Source organism: Drosophila novamexicana, unplaced genomic scaffold (genome assembly GCF_003285875.2).
Source record: "Drosophila novamexicana strain 15010-1031.04,08,12 unplaced genomic scaffold, DnovRS2.1 tig00001062-arrow-arrow-pilon, whole genome shotgun sequence".
Taxonomy (NCBI): domain Eukaryota; kingdom Metazoa; phylum Arthropoda; class Insecta; order Diptera; family Drosophilidae; genus Drosophila; species Drosophila novamexicana.
In genome coordinates, this window is record NW_020824838.1 from 1686575 (window position 1) to 1699233 (window position 12659).

Consider the following 12659-nt stretch of genomic DNA (forward strand, 5'->3'; position numbering starts at 1 on the left):
AATAGCGAAGAGTAAGCTCCACGCAGCGGAATCAAATGTACTACATATATTTCTATCAAAATACTGTGCTTAGATTGTGGGTTAGCGAACACGATATCTATAGTAACTATATATAAATATATGTATATGGTATGCCACACAAATAGAAGTATAGAATATGCTTTACTACTCTTATTCATTTTTTGCTATTGCCTGCAGGGTCGCCTTGCACGTATCTTGTGTAATCGAAAACGGAAGTCTCCGTTGCAGTGGCTCTCTTAAATTATTCGCGCAATGCAAGCATAGCAGAGGATCAGAATGACAGAAAGCTCTTTTCGAGCAAATAATCTAATAGAAAAGAAATATTTTTTTTAAATCTCTGAAAAGGACTGCTGTCAAGCTACCGATGGGGGCTTCATCATAATTCTACAAATAATTAAACAAATGATTAGAAATAAAAAAATTGTGAATTCTAAATTATTCATAGATTTTAAAATCACTAAAAGAATTATTTTATGCTAATTCGAAACCCAACATTACTTATCTCATTTTAATCGTAAATCGGGGAACATCTGAAATTAAGCCTACAAATTATTTCGAGAAAGAAGCATACAAAAAAAAAGTGAAAATAGTCAATAGCTTTATTTGATCTAATTTGCAATATCAGTAATTGCTTGGAATAAACTTAGCTCGGGTTTATTCCAACAAAATGTGACGATTGACAATTGACAGTTCAACTGTGTCAAAAGGCCTTTGCTTAACGTGTGCACTCCATCAACATAAATCACTCATACGTCAAGTTAAACACGCTCAAAGTCCAAAATGACGGCGCATTTACCAGGGGCGGGCGTGGCTGCCCGCGGGTAGACATGGCCATAAATTAATTAAAGCTGCCACATAAAGGAGGCAAATTGAGAATTGGGATCGTGTAAGCTGCTATTAAACTGTGAACGCGAAAGGCGAACAACGGCAACAGCAACAGCAAATTACAACCATTTACAATTAATTTGAACAACACTTGCCATGCAAATTGCGTGCCATGGCTCATAATTTCGACCGGTCACACACACACAGCTCAACAAGCGCAGACAAACACCACACACACATACAGACAGACAAACACACACACACACACACACACACAAACACGGACACGCAGAAAAAAGTCAACGCTGGTATTTAAAAAGGGGGCAACGTGCAAACACTCAATTAGCATATCAATAAATCAAGAAATAGTGTTGCCAGGGCCAAGAATCAACTCAGCTCCCTTTGCGGGACGCCCCCTGCTGGTAATCAAAATTTAGTTAACAGCGGCAAGCAATTTATTAACTTGGCTTGAACGCCACTTGCCCGTTGGCTGACTCTGACCTTGTGTTCTTGGACGCCAACGCTGCGTATGCGTGATGCTTGCGTGCCAACAATATTAATCATGGCCATGGACGGCGTCATCGATGTCCTACCGCTGGCCAAGGTCTTGGCCTGCACTTGTGCCCATCTGACCTGGCCCAGTGCTTGTTTGATTGAAACGCCCATAAATTAGAAGATGTCCTTTGTGAATAGTTCAATTTATTTTTGGCCTTTGCTGCTGTCTGCCAATTAAAATATTTGCCAGAGCGTTAGGCGCGTCGCCCTGTCCGTCTATCTGCCTAGTCAATTGTAATTGGCACGCACGCTAATTGGCCACTTTGATGATTTAATTTATTTTAATTGGCAAAAGTAATGCAAAGTGCGCGCAGCGTCCATGAAATGTGCGCCATTTGATGCCACATCCGGAATCATTCAATTAAACGTTAATACAATTCAAATGTGGTCATGGCAGTCGCTTTTTCAATCTAACAATGCAGGCAACACTCCAAATAACGCACCTACTAACGCTTGTGAGTACCTCCTAATATTAAATTTACACGCTTGAAAATGTGTGTCTAGCACAGCGAAAGATAGCTGCACTTTTTGGCATTTTACAAACAATTAAATATAATTGAAATTTTAACATTTAAATACAATATATAAAAAAAAACTAAATAATTTTGACATCAAAGTAAATAAATTAACCAAAAACGAGCAAACTGTTGGAATTCATTTTCATTATCTGGAATAGCCTTTGCTTCTATTTAAACGGTACAATCTGGTATACTTTAGTTTTCACGTAATTTGAAAGAAATGCATTAGTTAAATACAGTACGAAAATATTTAATTTTAACAAGTTTAAGAAAATCGAACATTAAAATTTGAAGAGCATAAGAATATTCTTCAACATTCTTAGGTTTAAGCCACACACAATTTTCAGCTAAAACTTTATGTATTCAGTCCGTACCAAATTCAGCACAAAATTTCAAGTCGTGCCAAAATCCAGAATTTATATTTTTATTCGAGTTAAACGATTTCAGCTATTGCTCTTTATTTTTGCTAATGCCGAGCCCGAGATGAGCTGCAAGGAGATGCGTGCTAATGCCACAGTAAGTGACAGCCACATCTAACGGCAGTATATAAAAGCATTCAATCCTTGACAGCGCCTGTCGGCTAGCTGTTGTCAGTTGACGCGTCCCAGCTTGGACACAGGCTATGCAGATTGTCGTGACAGCTTAAAGTTGCCCAAAGATCGTCACTTTACCTTCGCCGAGCTCTATACCATTAACATGGTAAGCTTTGCTGCATAAATGAAAGGAAATCATTAAACTTTTCGCAGTGCCTGGAAGAGTGCAACTATATAGGCTCTGGCTATATTGATGTGGATCCGCCCTTTCGCCTGGACATGGGCCGCGTAAAGCAAAACTTGGAGCACATACTGCCACAGCCAAAAGCCACAACCGTTGCCTTTATGTTCGATGCCTATGCCAAGTGCGAAGTATATCGTAAGTCGCCGTACAAGTAGCCAGGGCAAGCGGGAAAAGTAGTTTAAAAATGAGCGTTGCCTACTTGCAGGAGCACAGCACGCAGCACGCTTTGCGCTGCATCTGCCGGATATTGAATTCATTGAGGAGAAGTGCAACCCGTTCGCGTTGCACGTGACCATCTGTGTGCGCATCCATGCGATGCAGAAGTGCCCCAAGGAGTTCTACTCGCCCAGCGCCCAATGCCACATGGCTCAAACTTTCTTTACAAAGTGCGTGGATGACATTGAAACGAATCTTTCGTAAGACAATATGCACACACGCACACACACAAGCATGCAGACACACCTCTGGGCAAAAAGCAGCCAAAAGGTGATACGTGTAAATGAAATGTATTAAAGTTCTGCATGCACATAAATTCGTGTTGCACTGGCGCGAAGAAAAAAGCTTTTCAAAATAAAAGAAAAAGTCATAAAAGTCGTAGATGAAATATGGCAATTTGACTTTGCTCACTGTGTGAGTTAGTTTTACATGTGTGTGTGTGTCCTGGACTCCTATGCTGCAGTGTCAAAACTGCAAATTGAATCTCCCTTACATACATACACACATGCAGATGTGCTCGCATGTCAATGTCCGCTGCTGCTGACTTTGCATAACTTCGTCTGCTCCTTCAAACTTCCAAGCGTTGTGGCACTTGGTTTTATATACTCTGTTCGAAGCGTAAAAAAAGGTTGCATTGGCTTTATGCAATGTCCGTCTGTTTCTAAAGAAATACGGTTGCATGCTCGCATATGCCACATTAGATAAGGTTTATTGCTGATGAATTTTTTTATGTGACCTTAGATAATGTTGCCACGCCCACTTTCGCAATCATTCTCGAAGTTTTTCCTTTTAAATACACTGTGTGATAGAGCATTTCGTAGTCGGAAGTTGCCGGTTGCAACATTTTTAGTTGTTTTTCGTGTTTTAAATTTTTTCTTTATTTTTGCACATCCCTGAAGCCGAGTCAGCAGTTAAAGTTGACTGGCGTCGGTGTCGCTGTGTGTGTGACTGTGTATGTGTGAGTGTGTGTGTGTCACAGGACATGTTATGCAACTGAAACAAAGGCAAATTTATGTGTTAGTCCAGTGCCTCTCAGCGCCTGCCAACAGCCAACAGCCAACAGCCAGCAGGCAGCTTGAACCATATTGCAGGCCCCTCAGCGTCAGGTTAAATGGAATTTCGGTCGTATTTTCGCATCGTCCTTTAAGGCTCTGTTCGTGTTTGTGCATGAGTCTTAAAACAATTACCACATTACTAGATTTCTAGATTTCTCTCTCACTCGCAATCTCCTTCGTTAAGTCTTTTCCACGTCTTTTGCTTTGCGTTTGTCTTGCTTTGATTTGCATTTTTAGCCCCCTCAATGCCATTGCCAGCGCCACTGGCTGGCAATCAAAGAGCTTTTGCATTTTTCTTTAATTACGCCCTCGAGTCAAATTAAAAGCAAATGATAGCCAAGTTATACACACACACACACACACACAGACAAAAGCTCATAGCAATTTAGTAGCCTTTTCCATTTGCGGCTTTGTCGAGTTTTACAGTTTTACAGTTTACTTAGCCAAATCAAAGCGCACGTTTGGCCAGCTTTCAAGAAAATTATTTTTACAGACAAAGTCTGGCCGAGACGAACTAAATACTGCCCAAGAATGGCCAACGCTAGCAACGCCTTGCAAATGAATTGTACGAATTTACTAGACACTCCGCCTTCTGCGTGCCGCTACTCAAGTACCTAATGACCACTAGGTATTGCCTCATTTGTGCGCCAGCTAATTAGTTCAGCTTGGCGATTCTCTTTGCCACAGCCGGGCACCAACACAGCCAACGAGTCGAATAAAAGACGTCGAGTGCTCGTAATTAAAATAAAAATTCACTAGAAATAAAAAATATAATAATAGTCCTGCCTCAGGCATGTTGCACGTGTGTGTCTGGCTGGTCTGAGCAGTCAACCAGCCCCTGGTGGCGGCTGGTGGGACAAGGAAGCTGCATAATTCATGCAACCACTGCCAACAATAACAAGCTGGCTGTTGGCTGCTGGCTTGTGGCGCTATGCAAGGAGCGAGGGTGTGCAATCAAAATTATTATAATTGCGACGCGTTCGCCATTGTGCGACAACAATGACTTCCGCTTCCGTGCTGAAATTTGCTTGTCTCCAGTGTCGGTCGTCCTGCTCGTTATTCGTTGTGATTGCGCCCGCGCCTCTGATGGTTGTTGCTGCTGTTGCATCTGCTACGCCTGCATTTGCATTGTTTTTAGGCAACTCGTACAACAATACCGTTAAAGGGTAGCGCACTATGAGGATGCGGCACATTAAGTGCCTGCAAAAGACGCGCGACAAAGTGAGCAACGCCCTCAGGGCGGGGCCAAGGTTAGAGGAATGACGAGACGGTGGCTAACGTGCTCAAGTGCTGAAAAGCTGGAGAAGTCGCATGGCGCAGTAATAGGAGTGTGTGTATTTTTAGATGTATGTGTACATGTGTGTGTGTGTGTATGTGGATGTAAGTGTGCGCATTCAAAGCTGTAATTTTACTTTGAGTGAAAGGGAAACACAAGCCAACGTGTCTGGCTGTGCAATTAAAAGCATTCAAACAATTCTCTGATTAGCTGAACTTTGACATCAGTCAATGCTACATGAATGACATAACCTTTTGATCAGCTAGACAAACTCATAATCGGCTTCTACACACACATGCACAACGCATCAATCAAACTGTGGGATTCGAATTCAAAGCGCACAAGAGTAAAGGCCGGAACTTTGTTTGGCCTTTTGGCACGCAGCTAATGACATAATTTGATTTGTGTTACGAGAACTGTTTGCATCGAGTGCTGGGTATTATTACGATTATCACCATTATAACTTTTGCTTAGTGCATTAATTTAAGCAAAGTTTTGGCAACCAGTCCAGCCAGGCCGTCCGACCCTGCCCCCCAGCCACTGCCGCATGGGCAATCAATACCGATTCGTTTGCCAGTGTTTCGGAGTGTATAATAAAGTGCAATTTAATTAGTTTAATTAATAAGCAAGGAAGTTTCCAGTCGCTCGTCAAATACACACATAGACATTCGCACCCACACCGACACGCACATGCAGCACCAGGCATCAAATTGACTGTTTGTCTTTGCCTGAATGAAACTCTGAATGGGAACCCTGATTATTGCAATGGAGCTATGGGGCGTGACATGGCATCAGTTTCTGTGCTGTATTATATTTAATTCTGGCTGCCATTTCTATTAGGTTTTGAATACCCTGCACCAGCTCTGAAGCTTTGCAGAGAATGTTACATGCAGGAATAGGAGAGAGATCACTACGAGCTAAATCTTTCTACCTGAAATAAAACATTGACTTTCGAAAACTACTTCTCTCGATAGATAAATATCGGTCTTATAGCCTTGAAGCGGCTATCTAAATTTAAGGAAATATCCTTCACGTTATCTTCATCGCAATCAATATCCGACTGGCGAGTAATTTGTCACAATTTAAACTGAGATCGTATCGCGCGTTAAATATATCGCATATTTTATCTATATATGTAGGGTATTTCATTTGTGCCATCACTCGAATATCTCTACTTTCTCCCATACATGCCACATTTTAATTGCTTTATTAGCGCTCAGACACATACACACGTAAGACCGAACTCTGACAAGTCTGGGGCTAATTGTTGCATTAGATATCAGAAGTTTATGGCCCTGAAAGCAGCAGATTTTAGATATATTTTAATGAATTGTTATTACGCTTATCTGTCACACAGTGCAACCACCAGCCGCACCCCCTCCGCACCCTTTTGTTTGGCATGTTAGCTATGTTTCGCGCTGGTGGTTTTTTTAATTGTTGCGTATACGCCAGGTGGGCCGGTCCGTGACACAGGCAAAATCCCTTTTGCATATTAATGTCGGCACGGCATGTGTGCGTGTGTGTGGGGGGTGGGGGGGTCCTACCTTTGGACACTTTCTAGCTATTTGCCTGTGCCTTGCGTGCTTTTGACACTAGCTTTCCGGCGCCGCGAAAAACCTGTCGCCATCCAATTTCATTCGGTGTCGGATTTTCTCTGATTAAATATGCGCGCCCATATTTCATATTTCTGGGGCATTGCCTGCTGCATGTTGTCGCTATTTCATGGCTTTAAACCCGGAGTGCACTCTTTACCAACGGCTGCTAATCGATGTACTCGACTAGGCCATATAAAAGTAAATAAAACTTTTGGTTAAGTGGGGCACAGCTCGAAGTGAAATATACATATAAAACAGTGCCAGAGTATTAATCCAAAGTGGCCACTTGACAGGCATATGAATACAACGCGGCAACCGAGCAGAAATATAACAATAAGAGAGCACAATAAAATAAATCAAAGAGCCATGTTCGCCGCTACAAATAAATTCATAAATTTCGAGTGCCAAACAGCAGCAACAACAAGAACTACAGCAATAACAATAATAATAATAAAAACTGTGCAAATGAGAGCGTTACAGACCATTTCGCGCGCCAATCAATGAGCTATGAAAATATGAAAAAAATTAACAGCTTTGCAGGCGAGAGCTTGCGACTGGCTGATACACTTCCTTCAGTATAAGTTCAAACAGAATTAAAAATGTAAGTGCGCGTGGCTGTATATCTTGTGCTTCGCAAATTTTCTCGCAGTGTCTGAAAGGAGCTATATGCCAGACATAAAAATCGATTTTTGGATGTGACAAAAATTCCTAATGCTGTGTCTTAGGCTAGTGTACACATGTTTACCAAATCTAGCCCAACGCCAATACACCCTTTTTGTTCGCTTGACAACAGAGTATAAAAATAAAAACGATCACCACAGCTGGCAATGGCAAAGGTCAGAGGCGGATGAGAGACTGCAGCAGCTCTTGTGTCTGTTTTTAAATTGTAAATCACTTCTCGAAAATGGAAAATATTGTCGCACGTTTTTGCTTGTAGAGACACGCAAACCAAATGTATCTATATGTATATTTATGTATGTATATATAGATATAGGCTAATCGCTGGCAGCCATGGCTTTGTGTAGGGCGACCTCAAGTGACCCAACCGGACTCATAATAAATCTGCTGAGGCATATTGCGTATACGCACTATTGACACAAACACTTCAAATAGACGGGCGAGCAACCTAGTGGTAACTCCAAGCAAGCGTGAGAAGCGAAGCTTATGAAATAATAACAACAACAGCAACAGCACACATTGAGCTGGATAAGAGAAATGGAAGTCCGGAGATTGGTTGTAGGGTTGCGGGGCGGGGGAGCTATGCATGAAAAGCAAAGCGTAGGAAATCTGTTGAATATCAAATAACAATCACTTGGCAAGCTAAATATATCATTATGCTTAAGTAGGTGGCCGTATAACTGGCTTCGAGGCAACGGCATACAGTCACAGGGATAAAGCAAGGATACCATTTTAGCTTAGCACACACACACACACACACACGCATACGCACACGCACGCACACATACTTATAGCCAAGGGACCACACAGCGATCCCAAACGTTTTGCGAGCTTGCTTTGCTGATGTTCCGTGTTGCTGTCGCAATTGTTGGTGTTGTTGTTTCTGTTGTTGTTGTTGTTGTAATTGTTGCTTCTCTTGTTGTTTTTTTTGGGTGCGTCTGACTCGCCTTTTTTGTGTAGACCAAACGAGTATTCCCTGTTATAATCCCCATGGCTTGCATGTTTGCTTAGCACCTACTCAGCGTGTGTTAGGTATATTAGTCTATTTGTTACTGTGTGTATGTGTGTGTGGGTGCTTGGTTGCAGGGCAAAGGGGGGGTGGTGCTCTGCGTTTCTACTATGTTATAAATTTGAAAATTTACAAAATCATCGTCCATATTTGATTTGCATTCAATTTTGTATCGAACCTTCTTAGCTGCCGATTCGCCTCGAGTGTGCGTGCGTATGTATGCGTGTGTGTGTTGTGCCTGCGGATTGTGCTCGTTTGTATTTCACAGAATTGCACAAGAGATTCACAAATTGCTTTCATTGATTGCCACCGACAAAGCCAGTTGGAAGGTGGTCTCAAACGGCGCAAAGCTGGCACTGGGAATAGCTAAAGGCTAGGTGGTCCGTGTCGGGCGGTGCGGTGCGGGGCAGTGCGGCGCTGTAGTGTGAACTCGCATTGGGAAATGGCCTTAAATTGTCTAGTGCCACAAGAGAAACAGAGAGCACAGCTGGCAGCTGCCCTGGAGCCCACTCGGCGTATGAGTTACGTAGTACGACAAACACTTTGGCAGCTGTTTTATAGTTAGCCAGCTGTAGCTGAGAGGCGCCCAGTTGACCCCTTTTACAGCAGCCACCGAGGCTTATGCTGCGGACGTCTACGTAAAATTATTACGCTGCAATGCATCATCCAAAGTAAACAGCGGCAGGCACCAGACGAATCTGCCGCTGACATGCTGAAGAGCAGCAGCACACGCGTTGCTTGCAACAAAAAATGTGTGTTTAAAGGGGCCCAAGCAAAGTATTTAAGCTCTAAACAATTGAAAATAAATAAAACGAAACGAAAAATGAAGAACTGAAATAAAAAACGCGCATACTGAAAAGCGTACGGCAGACAGTTGGGACACAATTGACGGACATGCTGCTAGAGTAATTGTTATCCTTGTTGGCTGTGCGCAGGCACGTCGCGCACTCGAAACGTGGAACGCCGAACGGAGCGCGGACTAAGCGCAAGAGACGAGAGCATACTACACAAAGCACAAGCGCCACTTGAGCGTGGCACGCGCGCGCGGGCATCGCCAGCAGCAGCAGCACAGGCAGCAACAACAGTTGCAACAACAGCAACAAAAAAGAGAAGCTGTAAGCAGCACTCAGCGGCACGCACTTGAGGGCTTTGCAACAGGGCGAGGCATTCCAAGGCTGGCAGCTAAAACTGCAATCGCAGCTGAAGTAAGGGATTCAAGTTGGGAACTGTTGCCACGCCAATGCCCATTTCCTTCATCTCTATATCTATGTCGTCCCTTTGTATACTCTAGCAATGGTTTCTACAATTTGATCACGCGTGCATGCAGATAAAAATATGTAAAATATATATTTTTGATTTTGTTTTTGATCAGCATTAAATGGCTAGTTCAAAAAAGTTTTTCAATTTAAAAACAATTGAAATTTATCTTGGCATTTTTTTACTGCAGTTATTTTTATGTTAAAAAAATACCTTTAATGAGGAAATGCTTTCATAAAATGTGTTACTATTTCATACAAATATTTTGACAGTATCTGTAATTCTATTTTACTAAAAAACTTATTGGTTATCTTTTATCTATTAAGAGATAATCGGACTTAAAAGTAGTTATATGAAAAACGGTCTTGTCTGGCTAAGATCAGATTATTTGTTCGCAAGAGTATTTAATTTCAAGCAGTGCCAAAGGCATTTTTCTCTTGTTCTGTTTATTTATTTTATTTTATTTTCTTTCCTTTTTTTTCTTGCATGCCTTTGTTCCACTCACTGTAAAGCTTCTGTGCTTACATTTCGTTGGGAACTTATTTATTTTTAATATTTTTATTTGTCGTATGCAAATAGGCACTCGTTCTCGTTGTTCTTTGGAATTATTTTTATTTATTTGTCTGCGGCTTTACCATGTACTCTGCAAATCTTTGCGCAACAATGCCTTTCAATTAAGTAGCGGCCACGTCTTGACAGTCATGTTTGAATTTCGTATTAAAACTTGAAGCAACAACTTTGTTGCAACTTGCCGTGGTCGCATAAATCACATGTCAGCAGCAGCATTGGCAGCAACATGTCAACAGCAAAGCTGGTTCGCATGCCAAATGAGCCAATATGAGCGCGAAAATGCAGCCAATTCGGAATGTGTGGCAACAATGGCCACTGGCCAATGGGTCAATGGTGCATGTTGCATGCCCCACGATGGCGGCTGCAATCGTAATTGAAATACAAAGCCAATTTATAAACGAGAAACGATAAAACCCAAACAGTGAACAGCAAACGGCGGGCAACAATAGCAACAGGGAGCAGCAGAGCAGGAGGCAGGCGTCCGTCTGGGTCGACAGCAACATTGAAGGGTAGGCCAGGCGAACGGTTACAACAACGGGAAGATGAAATAAAGCATCAAAGTGGCAATCACGCCAATCACGCATAATAAATCATTGCGTAAGTGTATGCGCGCATTCTCATGTGTGCGCCTTTGCGCGTGTGTGCGAGTATGGTTGTGCGTGCGTGCATTTCGCCATGTCAAAAATGACGAAACCCAGCAGCTAACAGCGGTCACGTGTTGTCAACACACAAGAAACAACGCACACACACAATCACACACTCACACACACAATTGCATACACACATGCCGACGCATGCGAGTGTTTATTTATGCTTGTTTATTGGTGGCCATATATAAGCGGCAGTTGGCAAGCCAGGTAAGCTGACCAAGAAAGGAGCGCATAAAACAAAACCAACAACTGCCAACGAGTGGAAACCACGCACTGTACCTGTTTGTTTTTGGTGCGTTCTGTTTGGTGCTTGTGGTTAGATATTATGCAAATTGTCTTTTGAAATATAAAAGGCATTGATTAGCTTATGACACTTGCAAGAAATGAAGACAGCTATAGAGTTCAAAGGCCTAGCTCCAACTCCAATTTTAACTGCCCGTTTCTCTGGCATCTTTCAGTTTCCGAGTCATTAAGAGCTGGTTCACCTCACGTGGCAGCTTCGGCTTCAGCACCTGCTTTTATCGTGCACAAGCAGGGCGTGTAATTTCCTCCTGTAATTGGTGTAATTGAGTGCAAGAGCGAAGAAAATATTCAACATGCCAGCAATTAACATAAATTCACTGCGAGTGGCTAATGGAGAAAAGTTACGAGGCGCCGAAGATTAAATGCACTGCGAAACTCTGGTAGACTATGTTTAAGCGAAAACTGCTGAATAACTGCGTATAGTCATCTATTTTTGAGATAATTTTAAAAGTAATCAAAAATATACCAATATAGTATAGTTTGACATTTCAAAGTGGAAGAGTTGTCCGTTTGACCAATGCAGGCAACTGAACAACGAGGACCATATTTAAATCCCAATCTAGTAATTTAAAAGTGAAAATAATTTATATTATAGACAGATAATTAAATTAATAATCAAAATGAATTTTTATATTTTAAGAATATATGATATTTAAATATCTGTCAAAACAAACTTTCCATTTAATAAAATGATTCGCATTTGTGCCGTATACAACAATATTCATCACAGTGAAACTAAAACCCAGCTGTTTTTTAAGCACAGCATTTTAATATAATGCTCACAAGTATAAATTACAAATAAAATAAAAGTTGTTCTTTTTAATTTAAACTGGATTAATATAACTGCAATAATATAAGATACTTAAATACATACATTTAAGCTTGCAGAAATTCGCAGTTGTATGAACTTGTGAGACCAGTTCACATGCAACATATTACATATAAAAACAAGTAAGAGGTTCTAGTCGGGAGCTTCCGACTAGGGGATACCCTGAACCCTCTTCTTCCAACATAAAATGCATATATATTCTATTTTAGAAGCTATATGTAAAGTTTGGGGACTCTAGTTCTAATTATTTACCAAAATTGCCCAAAAAACAGGATATCGATATCGATTTTTATCGATTGCTTGGAAACAGAGTAAGTTATCGATTATCGGAATCAAACTCGATCTGCGCAGGCACTAGGCACCTACATCTAAAATTTCAAGACTCTAGCTCTTATAAGTTCTGAGTTCCTTGCGTTCATACATACGGACAGGCGGACGGACGGACAGACAGACGGACATGGCTAGATCGACTCGGCTATTGATGCTGATCAAGAATATATATACTTTATGGGGTCGGAGATGCTT

General features: G+C 41.6%; 2 protein-coding genes across 3 annotated transcripts in view; both read left to right on the top strand.

Moving 5' to 3' along the window:
• LOC115766186 (kin of IRRE-like protein 1) overlaps positions 1-12659 on the top strand; it is a 79066-nt gene that overhangs the window by 36534 nt on the left and 29873 nt on the right. The gene's annotated exons all lie outside the window — the stretch shown is intronic.
• LOC115766193 lies at positions 2403-3116 on the top strand. Its single transcript, XM_030710037.1, has 4 exons — positions 2403-2435; positions 2490-2618; positions 2666-2831; positions 2902-3116. Exons 1-4 carry the CDS (start codon positions 2403-2405, stop codon positions 3114-3116), a joined length of 543 nt encoding a protein of 180 aa, XP_030565897.1.

Bases quoted from the DNA above. Each gene is read 5' to 3' on its own strand.
- LOC115766193 (XM_030710037.1), top strand. From the start codon at position 2,403: ATGAGCTGCAAGGAGATGCGTGCTAATGCCACA. The intron at 2,436-2,489 runs GTAAGTGACAGC...AATCCTTGACAG, and splicing joins AGATGCGTGCTAATGCCACA to CGCCTGTCGGCTAGCTGTTG. The intron at 2,832-2,901 runs GTAAGTCGCCGT...GCCTACTTGCAG, and splicing joins TGCCAAGTGCGAAGTATATC to GAGCACAGCACGCAGCACGC.